Source organism: Tinamus guttatus, unplaced genomic scaffold, assembly GCF_059628265.1.
Source record: "Tinamus guttatus ecotype Peru unplaced genomic scaffold, ASM5962826v1 Tinamus_guttatus_pri_ptg000503l, whole genome shotgun sequence".
Taxonomy (NCBI): domain Eukaryota; kingdom Metazoa; phylum Chordata; class Aves; order Tinamiformes; family Tinamidae; genus Tinamus; species Tinamus guttatus.
The window spans coordinates 4655379-4673561 of record NW_028289037.1 but is presented as its reverse complement, the minus strand read 5'-3'; the positions used below and the strand labels follow the sequence as shown (position 1 = coordinate 4673561).

The window sequence follows — 18183 nt, the reverse complement described above, 5'->3', positions numbered from 1 at the left end:
GGCCTGACACACAGTATGTGTTTGATTCATTGAGGCCTGCAGGGTATTTACACAAGATTACTTTTAATTATGAAATTAATATCTGTTTATCTAGAATGTATAGCAGTAAGTGAGCATACACATGAGCAGAATTTTTAGTAAAATAAATCATCTCAATATTTAATACGTATAAAATATAGGAAAAAAGCATGAGTTCACTTCCAAAATAATACTGAAGAACCATGCAGTTTTTATGAAAAAAAACCCTTTGATTGAAAAGTTACACTTCCAATTACATTTGTTGCCACAACTGCCAGCTCAGTTCCAGTTATGTCCTTTCATTGTAAAAGTTTACTATATGAATAAAATCCACAGGTTTAAAATATAATTCTGGAAGATCAGTGTGAAATGGAAACCTTAATATTGAAATTGTTTTCTTTACGATTTTGCAGTTTTGCAGAAGAATTAGAAAGATGCAGAATGTACATTATAAAATAATTATGATTTGTGGTCTAAATAAGTTTCAGAGTAAATGAATAAATATGTGTAGCTATTTATGAGCTATGTAATAAAGTCTTAGATAAACAGAGAGAAAATGTGCCAGTGACCCGCAGAGCAGCAAGCTGTAAGATGTCAGTGGACTATTACTGAAGCATGGTTAATTATTTTTCCAGTTTTCTTCCTGATTATTGTATATTGGAATTACAAAGTAAGGCTCTTTTAATCAATTTTAAATGCATGACTAGAGCCTCTACTGGCCTGAAAAACCCCTACCAATGCTCAAGTTGTACACTGAAGGAGTAAGTTGCATTAAAATATGCAGCTTATACACAGTAAGGTGTGTGACTTGCCAGAGTATCTCTGTGTTTTAGCTATGTTATGAGGCATGAAGCTCATGTATCTTTAATAAGAAAGTGAATACTGGGACCTTTGGATTAGGTCTGAACACTTGCCTTCCACATGCATATTCAAGTGTATTCCCAAATGTAGTAACCAAAGTCTTTTCCTCAGCGGAGGCTGTGCTGCTGGCTGAGAAGGTGTCACAGTTTGACTGCAAACGGCCTCAATAAGTTAAGGTCCAGCCTCCTACAAGTATCTCCTACAAGTTTTGCCTTTGGATTGACAGTAATATCTGTGGGCTGTTCTAAGCTCTCAAGGCCTGCTAAAACCCTTTTCCATCAAGCTATATATATTAAATATAACCAGAAATTCTATAATGCATATGTAAAATCTTTTATATGCATTTTCATGTGAAGGGGAATCAGCTGCTATAATGGCAAGTATCATTATAAAATCATAAGATAGACAATTTAGCTGAAAGAAGAAGCAACAACTGATGTTATTACAGTGGTAATTTTTGAAATAAATACGTTTGTCTGCTAGTGCCTGCAGCAAATCCACAAATGGACCCATATGTTTCACGTGGGTCCATGAATACACATCAAATAACAACCGGGCTCTACCAAATGGTCCCACACTTAATCAAGCAATCAAGGCCTGAATAGTAATCATGTTTTGCCCACTGAATGAGGATCTATTCATATTTCATACCTCCTGTCCAGATGCAAACATATATTTTAGGCGTAAACCTTGAATAAATCATTAACATTGCTTAGAGCAGTGCATTGCTAAAGAAAAATACCTGGTAGGTAGAATATTCTGATTTTTCTTTCTCTTTTACTGCTTTCTCTCTCCCTCTCACTCTTTTTCTCCCCTTGCTAATCAGTGTGATGGAATTCAGCTAGACTTAATCAATATTTCTCTGGAAGGAATTGCCATTCTCAATATCCCAAGCATGCATGGCGGGTCAAATCTCTGGGGAGAGACAAAGAAAAGACGTAGCCATCGCCGGACAGAAAAGAAGAGGTCAGATAAAAGAACAACCGTCACAGATGCCAAGGAATTGAAGTTTGTATGCCAAGGTAAGCTTACGGATTATACAGGCTATCTGGTTTCATACAGTCAGCTCTGTTATTTAATTGCAATTATATTGCCTCTTCTCAAGAGTAAAGAGGAACAGTTCTTAGCTATTTCTTTTTGTGTGTGTGCTTAGCTTCCTGATGGCAAGCGCTGGAGAAAAGACGTGCTGACAATTGCAATCTAAATACTCCCCAACCTGCCTTTCTTAGGACATTACATGTAAAACCAGACTAAGCACAGTATGTGGCACTGTTTACTGCTATTATATTCCATTGAAAATACCTGCAGATTTTGGAGTCAAGAAATGCTGGCCATAAATGTCAAATGCATAAAAATTCGGCATAATCTTTCTCTTTTTCTAACAAACCTTGTCCTAGGAAAACAGATTGTGGAAAGCTTCTCAATGGTAAGAAGAAAGTGTCTACACATTTGATGCTACCATACTATGATGCTATATGCAATTCTTGGAACTATATGCTGTAGCTTGCCTGGGAGTGATCCTTCCTTTCAGGGATCATATGCTTTTCTGGTGATAAGAAGGATTTTCTCCTTAATTTTTATTATTAATCACAACCTCTGAGGAAACGCTACAATAAATCATAATCTTTTATAATCTCTACTATAGTCTGTAGCAGCTGAATAGCATGTATTGTAACACACCATAAAACATCATAAATTATGCAGATTATGGAGCAGAAGTTCTCCTCATACCAAAGGATCAAAGTACCAAAATTCTCTTCTCTGTACTTTTTATCCTGTGGAAAAGAGCATCTTTTGCTTTAGTGGTTAGAACATTCACAGACTGAACCAAGATTAGGGTTTAAACATTTTGAGTTTTATTTAAATCCTTTTTCTAGTTTGGATAACTTATTTTTTTCTGTCCTGTGAGTAGTAATTTTTAAGTTAATTACAACATGTTGTGGTTTTAATCCAGCTAATATGTTTAGATGAGATAGGCTTAGGAAAAAAAGTAATTTTCTATGACCTGGAGACTGCAGTAGGTGCTAAGACTCAGTGTTTTCTTTGTGTTTTGGCAAGCTGCGGTATGATCTCCTTATCTCCAAGTAACTTACTGACATGCTTTGTCAACTGAAGTCTTATCAAATGTTAAGTTTGTACTACTTCAGCATACTTTTCTATCCCTCTATAAAACCCCAAAACACAAATAGCATGGACATCAGGTTTTAAGGATCAAATGATTTTTTCTGTGGATCCACTCCTTTTGCATATTGCAAAGAGCAGCCTTCTAATTTTGCCAGCTAAAATAGGTACTCAGGTTAGAGTAAGCTTTTTCATCTCAGTATTCAAGAATATTGCTGAATAATGGAATTCAATCTATTTTAAGTCTAGGCTTATCAAAGAGCTTTGATAAATCTAAATCTATCCACTGTGGAAACAGCTGACTTCCTGTCTGTTCTCAGGTAATACAATTCCTTTGCTAGCCTTAGACAAGTATATCCTAGCATCCTATATTGTCTAGGATGATTGTTTTTTTAGGTCCATTAGGCTTGTGTACTTTTAGTTGGATAGATTTTTTTTTTTGAGAAACAAAGTTAATTGCACACCTGTTCGTTAACTTTTTGTTTGTTTGTTTGTTTCCATATTGGGATACAAATACAGCTTCTAAGAACTCAACAAAACACTATGTTTTCTGGAAGATTGTAGTCTAACATACCCATGTTTCCATATAGGTATTGCTCTATCAATCAGGTTTATGCTGAAAATCTAATCCTTATATTTGGGTCTGGAATGATATTTATGTTCAGTTTTACTCTTGTCACTAAAGCTTGTCACTACAACATTGCAACTGTATTTTATTGTAATTTTCTGTTACAGAATAAACTATCTTTCTTGAGATGCTTTTAGAGTAGAAATCAGATTTTGGTTTTGTTTCTTTTAAATTAAAAATATGTCGTGAAAATTTCTCTTATTTATAGTCGATTCATAATAATAAATAAAATTATATGTATATATTGAAGTTTGTTCACGGATATGATTTAGGAATCATTTTCACTTTATGAATATGCCACTTGCAGTGTGTTTTCTCTATTGCTTTTTTCATCTCCTAGCATGTACGTATCTATGGAATATCTATCCACAACTATTTTTATTTTCCTAAGTACGGGATCTCAGCTGTAACTCTGAACTATCCTTAAACATCATTTGGATAGGATATTTGTTTGGATATACACAAATATTGATAAATGTGATAAATATTTTAAAAAGATGAACATACTGCATATAAACTCAAGCATGAATTGAGATACATAAATGTAAATAGCTGAGCTACTTGTCGTTTGGAAATGACATCCAAAACATAAGCTGAAACATGAAAATATGTCTTCCATAAAATATATACCAATTCTGTTAGGTGTTAAACATTAAAATGACCTTCCCAGAGATATTAAATAAAATGTTCAAACTTTAACTTTCTGCATTTAATATTTCTGATAGAAAATATCATTTTTAAAATTTGTCCACTAATTTTTTTTCTAATAGAGTGGGATTCCTTTGAGGAAAATGTTGTTATACTTTGATTTGCTTTCACTGCTGAAGTGGTCAGAACCTGGTCCAGAAATAGGGTGTCTTCACTGAGTAATAGTCTTAAACTTTTAATGCAAACATAGACCTGTAACTTGTTTTGGATAGGTAATAGGGTCACTTCAATGGACACTAGCCAAAGCTTTTGAACATTAGTGTTAATGCAAAAAGCCCTTAATCTATAAATATTTTGGTGGAAGAATATTTCTTCCTATTTACTTTGTACAGCGCCAGGCACAGTGATGCATAACCAAGTACTTAACAAACCAGACAGTCTTGCTGGTTAGGGAAGCTGCACCAAGCCCTTATTCAGCAGTGCGGTAGATGGGTGGACTGATTCAAGACAATGTGCATTCATATCACAGCATCTAGGCATAAACCAAGCTTATCAAGATGATTCAATAACTCTGTGTGGAAATCTCAGTTAATAACTGTGTTATGAATTTCTGAATGGAAATACAGAAGTTTTAAGAGCAGAATAATTTCTATACGGACAGTTTGCTATAGTCAAAAATAGGAAAAATGCAAACTGTGAAGGCCTTAGAGCATCCCAAAATGTCTGTACATACTAAAAGGGGAAAAAATTGCCATATTTATTAGGTATGAAATTCCATTCTAAGGAAAAGATAACCATTAACATGTTATAGAGAAAAATAATTAAAAATAGCTTTTTCATAGCCAATCTGTGTTAGACATTCAGCTACAGAAGCAACATGGTTTGCTGAAGCATCTAAGTAAAATCATTTAATTACTTGCTGCCTTGACAATCCTAACTATTTTAGGATGTACACATATACAGCTGATGGAAACAAACAGTCCTGATATAATCCAGTTCTACCAATTTTACTAATCAGTGTTGTGGATTACATATGCTCCTTTAGAGAAAGAAAAAAGTAAACTAGCTTATGTTAATCATAATATTTTTAAGAATATTTTTAAGAAGAATATTTTTAAGGTAATAAGTTTGAAATTCAGAATTTCAAAAGGCATATCTAAGCAATGAAAACCAGTGAGTATCAGTGAAATATAAAAAAGAGATAATAGTTACACACTGTCCTAAGGTAGGCTCAGAATCATTAAAGTAGAGTACAGGCTGGCATAAACACCCTCTAGTATTTGAGACATCTTGCAAAACACAGTCTTTCTGCAGGAAGAGCCTCTCCAAAAGCTGAGGTACATGTCCGTATGCAAAACAAAGATACAAACAGCGTATATGTGGTGGCTTTGCAGGGTTCTGTTTCTGATATTTCTGTGGAAAATAGCTGAAAAAGAACAATGAAGCCAAGAAAAGAGGATGCAGCATACACGGTAATAGAAAATCTCTTCTTTTTTTTAAGAAAAAATATAGAGGAAGACAGCTTTTACAGTTGAATTCTGTCTATTAAAGCATTAGATAAGCAAAGAAAATGCTTTCAGCTTGAGCCTTCCTATATTTAAGGGGAAAAGTCTTTTGTCTTTAGTTGCAAGAAGAGTGAAAAATGAAAAATCTAACACTGATGTACCTTTCCTAATGAAAGAAATCCAAAAAGATCAGTATGGAGTATGTTAACTAACACACAAATCTGAAAAGGCAAGAAGTAAAAAAATATATAATAAACAGTAAAATAAGTTAAATTCAAAGGGGTAATGGAAGATAGTGTGTCTGATTTTCTAGAAAAGGTAAAAAGGAAGGAGGACCTTTACACACGCTTGTGTTATATACCTGATTTCTTTGTCTGGAAAAACTTTGCATGTTTTATTTTCTGTCCTTGATTGAAATCAGAAAGGTATAGAAAATCCCCTGAATGAATAAGTTAACCCTTCATATATAGATGCTTCTTAAAATGTTTGAAATTAATTTCTATATGTATTCACACCAGGTTTCTCCTCTGTCCACGCGTACACCCAGAACTATGTTGAACATCTTAAAATGTAAACTTAAGCTCTAAGCTAGACATCACATATTTCTGTCTGGGTTTTCTTGTTAAAATACATGAGCACATGTTGTATATGGTAAATCAAATCCTTGTGAGCCCTGTCAAAGTTAGGGAGCCATTAATCTCAGCTGACTTCAGTCTCTAAAAGTCAAGTCTATAGTCAATAGATAGAGAGAGTGTCACCTCAAGAGGAGTGTTTATCCTGTGTAAGGGTCTAAGACAGGCAGGATAAATTGCTCCCTGGAGGTGCCTCTCCGTTTACCATAAGGGGATCTTAACTGCCTGGCTAGGTTAGACATCTTGCTTCCAGCTCACTAGACAGTTAGATGAATTTCTGTATGTGCTGCACATGACAGTAGTTCATAAAATGTATAAACAGTCCTTGCAGCAGGAATGGCAACCAGTTGCCTCTCTGCTAGATTAGCCTTGTTGAGCTAAATTGTGCTCTCTATTCTGGGCCTGTGCTTATGCGTCCTGCATCCCTCAAGAAACCGGTAGTCACTAATCTGCTGCACAGAAAGGACCCCAGCAAAATATCTGTCTTGTCAGTGTGTGCAGATCCTGCTTGGACTATGACTTACACCCCTGGAGGGGCTCAAGCAGAGGAATGCCTGTTTGGGAGATGATGGTATTGGTAGTGCTTTAAATAGGGTAGCACTCAGTTGGTATGATATACTGCTCCTTCTTTAGTTTGGACTATATCATCCAAATTTGAGTTGTATTGTCGCCTCTAAAATTCTGAATGCCAGGCTGAATATTGAATTCCCTTGTATGCACTTGTTTTGCAGACCTTGGTTGTTGTGCATTTCATCGTCAAGTCGCAAGTCATCAGCTGATCAGCAGTAACAGGCCACCGTGCTGGACAGGTTGTTCCACATCTCTAGCAGGAGCACAGCAGGCGCTGGGAGCTGCTGCCTGTCTGGGAGCAGCTGCACACTGTAGCTCACAAGTGTGCAGGGTGGTGGTTTCTGGCTTTGGCAAGGTTGCAGACACCGCAGGGGCAAGGAAAACTTGCCAAATTACCCCCTGTGGAAAGCATCTGTTCTTATGAATCCTGCACCTGCTCTTTGCAAAAGGCAAGATGAAGCCATCAGCTGTTTCTGCTGAAGCAGCAACTCCCAGCTCTTGGTGGTCCGTCCAGAAGCTGTGGAGCAGCAATCCCCATACTGTGATGTGCTACCACAAATCAGCAGTATCTTATCTCTGTGGAGGCAGCAGCTTAAATTTAGGAAGAATTAAACATCCTTCAGTTCTATCATACTAGCAAACTTCCTCTTCTTTTATTTTTAGCAGTGGGCTGTATGTTTAGACACCATGGAGAGGTGACAAAGGTGCTGAGCTACTCAACCTAGTAAAGTGATGGATCAATAAACATGGCTCAAAGACTTATATGTATAAATAAAATGTTCCTTACTCGGTACTTAGATTCTGGCAGACAGATTAAGTTGCTATTCACATGCAGAAATTCTGCCTTTAGCCTCATATTACTGAAGATCTCATCGGTTTGGGTCCTTGCTTTGATTACATACCCACATTCACTGGAAGGAAAAAGGGGTGAACGTTGCTTTGTTTTATATCCTTACTTAAATTTTGCTTTGTACCTGTTAGTTTGTAAGATCTAAAAAGGAAATTTATGTTCATTTTATCAAGCTGTAAAGACAGTGCTTTTGTTCACAAAAGAATGTGGACAGGCGCATTTTAATATGCCATTAAAAACTCCTTTGCCCCTCTCCTTCTTTCATGGCAGTGAAACTTTAGGTTCTTGCTTATTCTCTGTATACTATATTACTGTACTCTGTATAACTGAAAAGGTGGTTTAGAAAGAGCCTTACTCATACAAACCAGCCCATCAACTTGAGTGATGGAGTTCATAATTCATAATACAGTTTAAATCTTTTAGAAATATAATTACTGCTCCTGTTATCTATGAAATAGTGATTTTTATTATTATTAGGAAGTAGTAGCAGCTTGAAAAATGAATTGACAGTCTGATTTGGATTTATATTTATAAAGTATGTATGTATGTTTCTGTGCAATATAGATCATAGTAGAAAAACAATTTCCTTTTATTTACAAGGCAATTGAGATTGTCATTATATTATACCTTTTGGTGCACAGAGTGTTCATTTTCTTTCAAGCGTTATTCATCGAAAGAGGATAATTATGGTGTATTTCACAGACTGCCAGAAGGAAAATGTACTTTGAAAAGTTTCATTTCCCTTAAGTTGCTCATTTTCTATAGGAAGACAGAGCTATTAAGTAACATACCCATGACAAAGATTGATTAAAATGGCATAAAGGACTATCTTATCTCTAAGTACAGGGATTTACACGTATAACTCCCATGACTTTAAATGCAGTAGGTGAAATTAACTCTAGCTATTGTATCAAAAAAGCCCAAGTAAATTGGTTTGTTCAGAGAACTAGGTGAGGACGGGAGGGATAGCACAGTCAGTCAGTACTAGCCGACAGCAGGAAGTTGCTTGTTTTTCTAGTATGCACCCATAGTGCAGCACGCAGGTAGCCAGCCAAGTCCTATTTGGCAAGGCATTTTTCTGCTGGGACTCAGCTAACCTGCTAAGTAGCAAAGGTAGCACCTTGCTGATGTGGCCGAGCTCCTGCTCTTCAGCCAGTTCTGTAGAGCTGCCCAGGCCCCTCTACGGTACATGGTGCACTGGTCAAAGTAAATTTAGTCTCATGTGGAACAAGGGAGGTGCTCTCTGTGCAGGGTCTGTGGCTTACTTTGAGGTGTGGTGGCCCAGTCTATCCCTCTCCACCACCACACACCACCAGTTTGCAGAAGACTTGTGAGCCACAGTAGCCCCAGTGCCTAAAATGCTGCTTAGCAGAGAGCCTTTCATGGCATCTGGGCCTCATTAACCCAATACTTTCCTTTCTGAGAACCAAATAATTAGTTAAGATGTGATATTCATATTTCTTATGTTAAAAAATTCAAAAGATGTTGATTGTTTTTTCTCTTTACTCTTTTACTCATTGTAATGAGTAACAAATACCATTTTCATGGTAGGAAAACATACAAAACTTACACAGTGGTCCTCAATACCACTCCTGACCTCACTTATAGTATTAAACACAACAGTTTTGCTGGTGTTTATCTGTGAAAGACTTGACTTTTGATTGAAAGTGCACCTTATAAAATGCGAAGATCTGTAATAATTAGCTTTTTGCACGTGAGAGGAGAGGCTTTTCTTTCCCAAGCTTCTCTTTCCTAAGTTTCTTGGTGTTATCCATCCATGTTGGTCTTTCCTCTGACAGTAGCTCTGCTACTGTATGTTGGCAGTCTTTCCGGTAGGGTGACAGTATTATGCTGTGGTGAGTCTACAATTCAGAGCTTGCTAAAACTGCAGGCAAGTAGTTGTTAATTAAAATTTACCATGCCAGGCATCAAATGTTGCCTTTGCACAGAAACATAGGATGTACTTTACACAGGTCATAACTCCCTCTGCAGTACTGAAATTATCAGATTCATATAAAGTATATATATAAAGTATTAAATGACAGAATTTCACTTTTTTTCTCTATCTAAATGTGAGGAGAAATTTTATATGTTCCAGGTGAAAAAATGAAACAAAAAAACTATATATGTATATGTAGAGAGAGCTACGTCAGACCTGTTTAATTGGAATTTTAAATTTTGTGTTCACATAAATGTGCAATTTTTGTCTAGTTCAGCATATAAACAAAAAAACAATTCTTCATCATATGCATATGTACATATGTACACACATACACACACACACCTCTTTTCTGCAAAGAACAAATTCTCTTATTTTTATAGAGCTTAATTTTTATGAGTAACAATTATTGCAGAAATGTTAGACCAGTGTGAGAAAAGAAACAAGCACTCATCTTAGTTATAAAATAACCATATTCTGTTATGGTACTTTGGTAAGGAGTTTTTTTTTTTTTTTAATTTGACAAAGTGGAAACATCTGTTGCTGTCTGCAACTACTCTTTGAGTTTCATATTGTTTTTATAATTCATTTGTTTTTTTACTTATGAAGTTTTTCTTCTAAATGCTTACAAAAAGTCATCAATTAGCTAACTACAACAGGTGTTTCCTTTCTTGGGGAAAGGAATGCATATGATTATTGTAATTTAGATTCCTATGTGAGTTAAGGAATTGGTCTGTTGAAAACATTTCAAGCACATGGAAAATGATAAAAATAAAGTAGAAAGGTCGGATGCATTTAAGATAGAGACTGTTTTAACCCTTTCAGACTTTGTTCCAATGTGAATGTTGTGGATGTTTGCCATCCCTTTAAAAAGGAAAGCTAAATGTGTTCAGATATGTGCTTATATGTTTTCTTCTCTGGAGATCTTCAAAACCCGCTTGGACACAGTCCTGTGCCACGTGCTCTAGGTGACCCTGCGTATGCAGGGGGGTTGGACTAGATGATCTCTAGAGGTCCCTTCCAACCTTAAGCATTCTATGATTCTATGATTCTATGATTTATAGTAATATTTTCTGATGCCAAACATATGCTTTTGTATACTGCAAAAGCTACAGTAACCATTCTAAAATATTCAATTTGTTTAATGACAGACAAGTATTCCCTTGGAATGTCTGATAGCATATTTCTCACATTGTTTGCTCACTTAACCCTGCCCCAGATGCCTGAATCTTAAGATGAAAGATTCAGAAATAGAAATAGAATAACCTAGCTGATCATTTTTGGCTGCTTTAACACGCAATGATATCCTCTGATCCATCTAGTCTCCTATTACTTGTTAATATAAAATGTCAAGTTCCTTGAGTGTTTGTGAAAGGTGTTGTATTGACAGCAATTTAATTTTGAGTAACAACAGGAGAGGGAACTGGAGGTAATATACGCATTCATCCTTCTAATAAAAAGATAAGTAAAATATTCTCAAAGTGTGTGTGGTAGAAATACTTTGACTAGGACCACCAGTAAGACCAGTAAGTTGGATGTACATACTCTGGCATTACTCACTTGAGACAGAAGTGGGATGTACAGGAGAAATTAGTGTTTGTGGATGAGAAAGAGTATATATTAGTCCAAAAATGTCATTTTCAATCCATTTTATATATATTTTTTTCTGATCTTTTTCCTCACTCTGCAGAGTGTCATGCAGAGAACCAAAGCATTTAGGTATGTATAACTATAAATATATATAGGAATCATGTAAATATTTTTCTAGTGAAAAATTGCTTTGCACAGGGAGTTTTTTTCATATCTAATGATCAATTTAAGGGTGCTTTTTACCTTTTTCCATTTGTTTTCTTCATATGAACATTTATGATCTGCTAGAGAATACTGTATAGCAAAAGCATGTGCCCAAAGCACATCTACCAAAAGAGCAGTGTTTGCTACTAGTGTTCCTTCAGTCATGCTTTTACAGAGACCAAGTGCCAGTCTGGTGATTTAGTGTGCTTGTATTGATGATAAGCCAAAGTAAAGGAGAGCAGATTTTTATTTTTGTCAGTTCATATACTATAGCCTTCTGCAGGTCTTCTAAGTGATCTACTCCATTTTTACTTGTTGCCTTTAAATTATAGTCTCCCTCCTAATACAGTTAAGCATTGCCAACCACCAGGTTGTTTATAAGAACACATTGTAAAGTCAGGTGTATTGGAAAGTTTGAACTGCTCAATAAATTAATGGCAGGTGCTGCCTGCTGGGCTGAAAATAAATTGTATGAAAATATAGGGAGACAGGCAATGGGCACTAACTATGCTGCACAACACTTTTCAAACTGCTGCCGACTGTGTGCCAATAGATATGGCAGTAACTGTCAACAAGATTTGCAATACTTTCACATTTACACAGCGAGAGTAGGAAGGTTGAAAGAATTCTATAATGTTATTTAAACTTTAGCGCCAACTATTTCTGGACCTACGATTTCCAAGCAACAGTATTGCAAACACATGGCTTGTCTTTCATATGTGACAGTGGGAGGGTTTATTATCATCATCTGAAGTCCTTGAAAAATAGCAGTGAAGCAGAGACATGTGCTTACTTGCAAAATCCAGGTAGGTGCGAATTTTTCCATTTATTGTATATGTTGTGATTTCTGATAGTACTAAATCATATACCTGTGTATAGCCTCAGTGGTTGGCTCCTGCAGGGGAGAAATTTTCTAGCTGTGCTTCTTTCCCTGGTATAGAGAAGCACATCTGAAAGCTACTGTGTTGGCTTTGTGTCCCCACCGGAGATACATTCCTTGCTGCAGAGAGCTTCAAGATGTAAAGTGAACAATTTTACAGGCCCTTTGTGCAAGGCTCAGGAGTTGTTCTGTCACCTTCCTTATAAGCATTCAGACATGTCCGTACATTTAAAATAACTTTTAATAGTTCTTAGCACTGCAGAGATGGTAAAATTACGGTATCAAGCCAATTTATTTTTGTGTGTGTTTGTCCATCTTCACTGAAACTCTTAGACACCTACTATGTGCACAGCTGTTATTTTCTAATAGTTACCAGAGAAGACTCTGGTTACTAGCCAAATAAGTTCTTCCCATCTCATCAGAAAGGCTTGCTTATGGTTTTCAGTGCTTTCAGCTTCTAACCAGTACCTTTTTTTTCAAATATGGACTAGAACAGACGTGGATGTTTAATAAATTACAGAAGTTTTCCATGTATGATTAATAAGATTCTGTTGATCGTTTTTTTGTGGGTCTAATATGCTACTGAAAAGAAATGAAACCAATATGAAAAATAGCCTTACTAGAACCCAATGAATAACCCAAGACTGACCAAACCATTCTTTGCATTACTTTATATGAACTGTATGAACAAACTGACAGTTAGTGATTATTATGTTTGAACCATGGTAACATCGGTAGGTCTCAGGTACTAGATACGTATAAATAAATGCAGATCACATGGACATTTCCTGCTTGAAGAATCATCATCATCATTTAGGTTGAAAGGGATCTCCAAAGTCTCTCATCTGGCCCAACCCTCTGATTAGATCAGCTTTCTCAGGGACTTTTCTAAATTTTGCAGTCGAAAGAATCTGAAGTTTTGTGATCTAGAGTTCATTTGCTTAAATCTGAGAGTTTGATTCTCAAGTGCAAGGTTAAGGAGAAGTTCATCATCATTCTGTATGTTACTCTAATTCAGTAGTCAGTATTATGTTCATTTTCTTTTCATGTTTCTTATTCATTCACTCGTTCACTTTGGACTCAGAGGCTCCTACAGTTCTCTTAGAAAGAGATGTCTGCTGCAGACCTGCCTTCTGAGAAGAGCCTTGATAGTCCCATCGATGTATGAAAACAGCAGCGTCGCTTAAAACCTCAATGCAAGAGTCACTATGACTGGCAAATACTCCACTGGAATGGTTTTTCTCTTTTCGTTTTCTGTTCAACATTTCCTGATGCTTCATTTTTTCTCTCTACAGTTTATAACTACCCATTTTGGATACTTCAGATGGAATCCTGATATGTTCATTTTGCCCCCACAGAATGGGTTATCCCATTGATGATCACAGTGGAATTGTGGTTGTTTTTATATATAATTAGAGGCAAAAGAGATCAGGTGCTTTCCCAAACCTAAAGCATCTTCTAGAATGCCTTGCCTCTATCTCATCAGACTCTAAATATATTTAAGATTACAATTCTTTTTTAGAAACAATTTTTTTTTTGTTTCTTCTTATTGACTTCCCACTTTCTGTGTGTCCTGATTTTGATTTTATTTTTGTGTTATTCCCAGAGATTTTCCAAAAATGTAAAGACTTCTGCATTGCATTAAGGTTTTCCATCAGCAAAAATAATGATAATAGGCTCCCTGGAGTGCAAAGGGCTTTGTGTTCAGATGACCACCTAGGGATAGTCAAGAAGTTTCTGACAGGTGACCGTTCTGTGTTGGGCTCTGTGAAAAACTCTTCATAATTCAATTTTTTAAATAAATATATTATATTCAATTTAAAGTATTCATTACCAGTATCATGGAGATACTTAGAAGCATTATCTAAAAACTGATAAAATGAATGATTAAGTCTTTAGAGCATAAAAAAATCTTCTGTTACTAAGGAACAATCAACAATTTTTGTTCTAACATCGGAAATCATATTAAGATTGTAGACACTTTGTGAATTACTGACTAAGACGTAATCAGAAGACATGTAAAACATCAAAAAATAATTGCTGTATAATTAATTTTGGGGTGATGGCATTGATTAACCTAGCTCTGAAGCAATTTTTGAAACTCTCTCTTTTACATGTGAAAAAATGTATGGTTAGTCTTGTATATACAATGCATTTTGGCTATAAAATTGCAGCTCAGTTATCAAAATGCATAGGATTGGGCCACTAATTTTGCTTTAGTTGTCAAGCCATGAAGTTACAAGACTTTTTTTTTTAATATTTTCTTTCTGTAGTCTCTTTACTGTAGTGAGGAATACAAATTCAGTGACAAAAATCACTTTGAGTCAGTTAGGCTCAATTTGTTTTGTATTCCTAAATTTGTAAAATTGGATGCATGCAGAAGCTTTATTTGGATATATATACTACTGTACAAGACCACGTATAACTCTTTGGTGTCATGCATAGAACTCTGTCCTGTTTTTTTTTTTTTTTTTTTTTTCATTTGTACAAATTTTCTGCTTAGAATGTGTGAAAAGAATTCTTTTAATATAAGTAATAGAGGATTGATAAAAGTGATCTTTTTATGTAGTCAATTTGCCCTTATTGAAGGAGATGATAACATCGAGCATCAGACTTCCGATATTGCTATCTGTGATAACCGTTCAAAAAAAAAAAAAGTAATATTTACAGCGTTGAAATTATGGGTGATCTGGTGATTGTTGCAGTGGGTGATGACTCCTATTAAAGTATTTCATTGTGTTGCCAGAGGATTGTCTCAGAGCTATTATTCTTGGGAAGGCAGTCTGACTCACTTCTGCTGGCCCTCTGCTCTGCGTGAGCAAGGTTGGCTGCAGAGGTCTGCATGGTACATAGAATCACAGCATCATAATGGTTGGAAAAGATCTTCAAGCTCATTGAATCCAGCCACTGCTTATCATTCTTTCTATTGGCTGTCCTCAGCCATGTTCTAAATCTGAAAATCTGAGCTCATATGCATAATTGCATTGGCCAAGTGGTATTTTTAAATCATTTCCTACTCGTTTACTTGATGAAATACTGCCTGCTTTGCTAAATTATTTTAACCTGCTGTGTCTGGCAGTCTTTAAGTTCTTAGTAGTCACTTGTCAGAGAATTCATGACAATTTGTTGGCACTATCAGAAGAGACACAGATCAGATAGGGCATAGAGCACGTTTGTCTAGGCTAGGTTTCATTTGTCTTCATGGAGCAGAGGTTGCATGGGTGAGATGGGATTGCTGTAAATAATTAGAGGTTCTGGGTTTTAATCAAGTTCACTTTTACATTCGTTTGCACCAACAAAGTCAAGAGTTGGTCATTAGTATAAAATTATGTATTTGTGAATTCTTTCTTTTTGGCTTTCTTTATATTTTTGAGTATAACTGTCATTTACTTATTCTAAAAATAACAAAATTAACTTTTTTCATTAGCTTAAGGGTTTTCTTTATGTTTTATAACATTATCTGTTTAAAATATCTCCAAAACTTTCCTAAGGCTGCTTATATTAATTTAGTAGTATATTTATTTAGCATGCTAGTGCTTTAGAGTTATTTCTATATGGGCTGACTAGAACATTGTATAAAATCTGTTTTGAATAACTTCAAAAATGTGTTGAATAGTATACTCTGTCCAAATCTGAAGAGTCCGCAGATTCACAGATGGTTCTTGAGAGTGATGTCAAGGTTTTGGGTAGAGCTGAGAGATAGGTAGTTAAAAAAAAAAATTCACTTGACAATCAGCTCATGGAAAAAGATTTCTTCTGCTGTGGAAATAAAAGTACAGTGTTAAAACAAAAGCTAATAGGAGAGAAGATGGCTTTTTAGCTTTAAAAGTGAAGGAACTACTTGCAACCACTTGAAAGAGAGAGTGACATTGTGACCAGTGAATTCAAAAAATCACTAGATTCCTTTCATTGTACATGCATTAAATATCTTTTGGTCCAGGCCTCATGTTCTCATGTTTGATTTTTTTTTTTTTTTGATAGGGATTTGGGGTCTTCTTAACATATGTTCCATCATTATAGGAATCTGACAGATCTGTGAAGTGTATGATAAGTTTGACCAATGCAAGCTGCTAGATAATTGACAAAATGTTGCTAGATAATTGAAAAAGAAAAAAATCCATTTAACTAACATATACTACTCGTACAGTGTGGTGGATGACATCGTTACATATCTGGCCATGAAAAAAAAAAAAAAAAGAGGCAGAGCGTGTGAAGTAGCATAGCTTGGTTGTCTTGGGAGGAATTGGAAGTCAGCTGTGTGCGTGCTTCTGTCCCTCATTAGAAACTGCTTCAAGCTGTGTGTTATGACCCCAAAAAGGCATTAAATAAAGATTGGACAGTGCTGTTGTGATGGATTTGCATGATGGTAGTGGTGTTGCAAGATTTATGTTGTAAAATATGTGTGTTTACAGTTGCTGTGTATAGTATGTAATCTTGTATCTCAAAAAGGCTGCCTTAGTCTGAAAAGTTAACTATATCAGTAAACAAAGTAAATCTCTTAATTCAGTGTTATGAAGTATATTTGTGCTTGTTGTGCCTCAGCTGAAAACCTCCCAACAAGTATTTCATAAACACCTGTGCAATCAAAGGACACTTACTAATGAGTATAGTAGACTATCCTTAATTGTGTAATAACTTCTGCATGTAAACATTAGTTCCCATTAGTCTTTATTAATGCATTCTTCTTAGTAATGCAAACTTTGTGCGTTAGATCGATGACATATTGAGATCACCCATCGGTGGCTACTTTTTCTGCTTCAGTGACTCCCTGACCTCACAGAGCAGCTGTTCATACAGTGATTATCATCCAGTGGAGCATGCTGCTGTAGAGCAGGCTTGCATTTTAAAAATAGACCTGTTAATTTAGCGTACATTTTCATTTTAAAATAATAAATTTAGAAATTAGAGGGAAGGTTAAGGAAGGAACACAAAAACGTTATTTGAAAGCGTTATTTGTTTTCTTACAGTGTGTATGGGTGGGTGAAATGGGGATACAGAGCAGAATACTTTCTAATTGGCATGAGTTCAGCCAGCTCAGAATTGGTACAGGGCTACAGGATTGCATAGCTAATAGTTTCATTTAGAGGACCACACACATTGCTGCACATGGGAGGGAAGTGAGCAGACAGATGTCCACATCCCCTGGCTTTAATAATTATAATAACAACACTCTAACCGAACAAACTGAAAGCAAGGAAGACTCCCAGTGTCACCTTTTTTTCCCCCTGAGAACCAAGTGCATTCCTGCAACTTTATACATGATTTTTCATAGTCAAGGGATAGAAGTTGTGTGTCTGAGTGGCATGTAACAAACTATCTTTTCAAGAGATTAATTTGTGTTCTTTCGTAATACAAAAATATTATCATTTTTCTCTGTAGCAAAGCCATGAAAATCATCCCTGCCTCCTGTAAGAAGGAACAAAAGGTGGCCATTCTTTGACACTAAGAGGACACCAGTAATGCAGACCAGAGTCCATGATATAAATATATGCAATTTAATGGCTTAGGAGATATGTGAAATTAGTAGGTGAAGTATGTGTTGTCTCTCCTTTTTCTAGCAGATGAGGCACCTCCTAATTTATTTGGCCACACATGTAGTCTTCACCCACTAGAGTGTTTCCGATTCCCAAGATTTTTTTTCGTGTAGGACGCAGACCTTAAGGTTTTCTGAAAAGCTCAGGTTTCACTAGAGGAGGTGAGTGGTTTTGGGTTCTCCTGGCTACAGAAAAATACCTTC

The 18183-nt window shown here is 35.9% G+C and overlaps 1 protein-coding gene across 5 annotated transcripts in view; it reads left to right on the top strand.

The window, feature by feature from the left end:
* Window positions 1-18183, top strand: part of DGKB (diacylglycerol kinase beta) — a 326104-nt gene that overhangs the window by 250862 nt on the left and 57059 nt on the right. For all 5 annotated transcript variants that reach the window (XM_088533501.1, XM_088533498.1, XM_088533500.1 and 2 more), the window contains one exon: window positions 1706-1901. In XM_088533501.1, the coding sequence (XP_088389627.1) occupies window positions 1706-1901 (196 nt within the window). The remainder of the gene's footprint in view (window positions 1-1705; window positions 1902-18183) is intronic.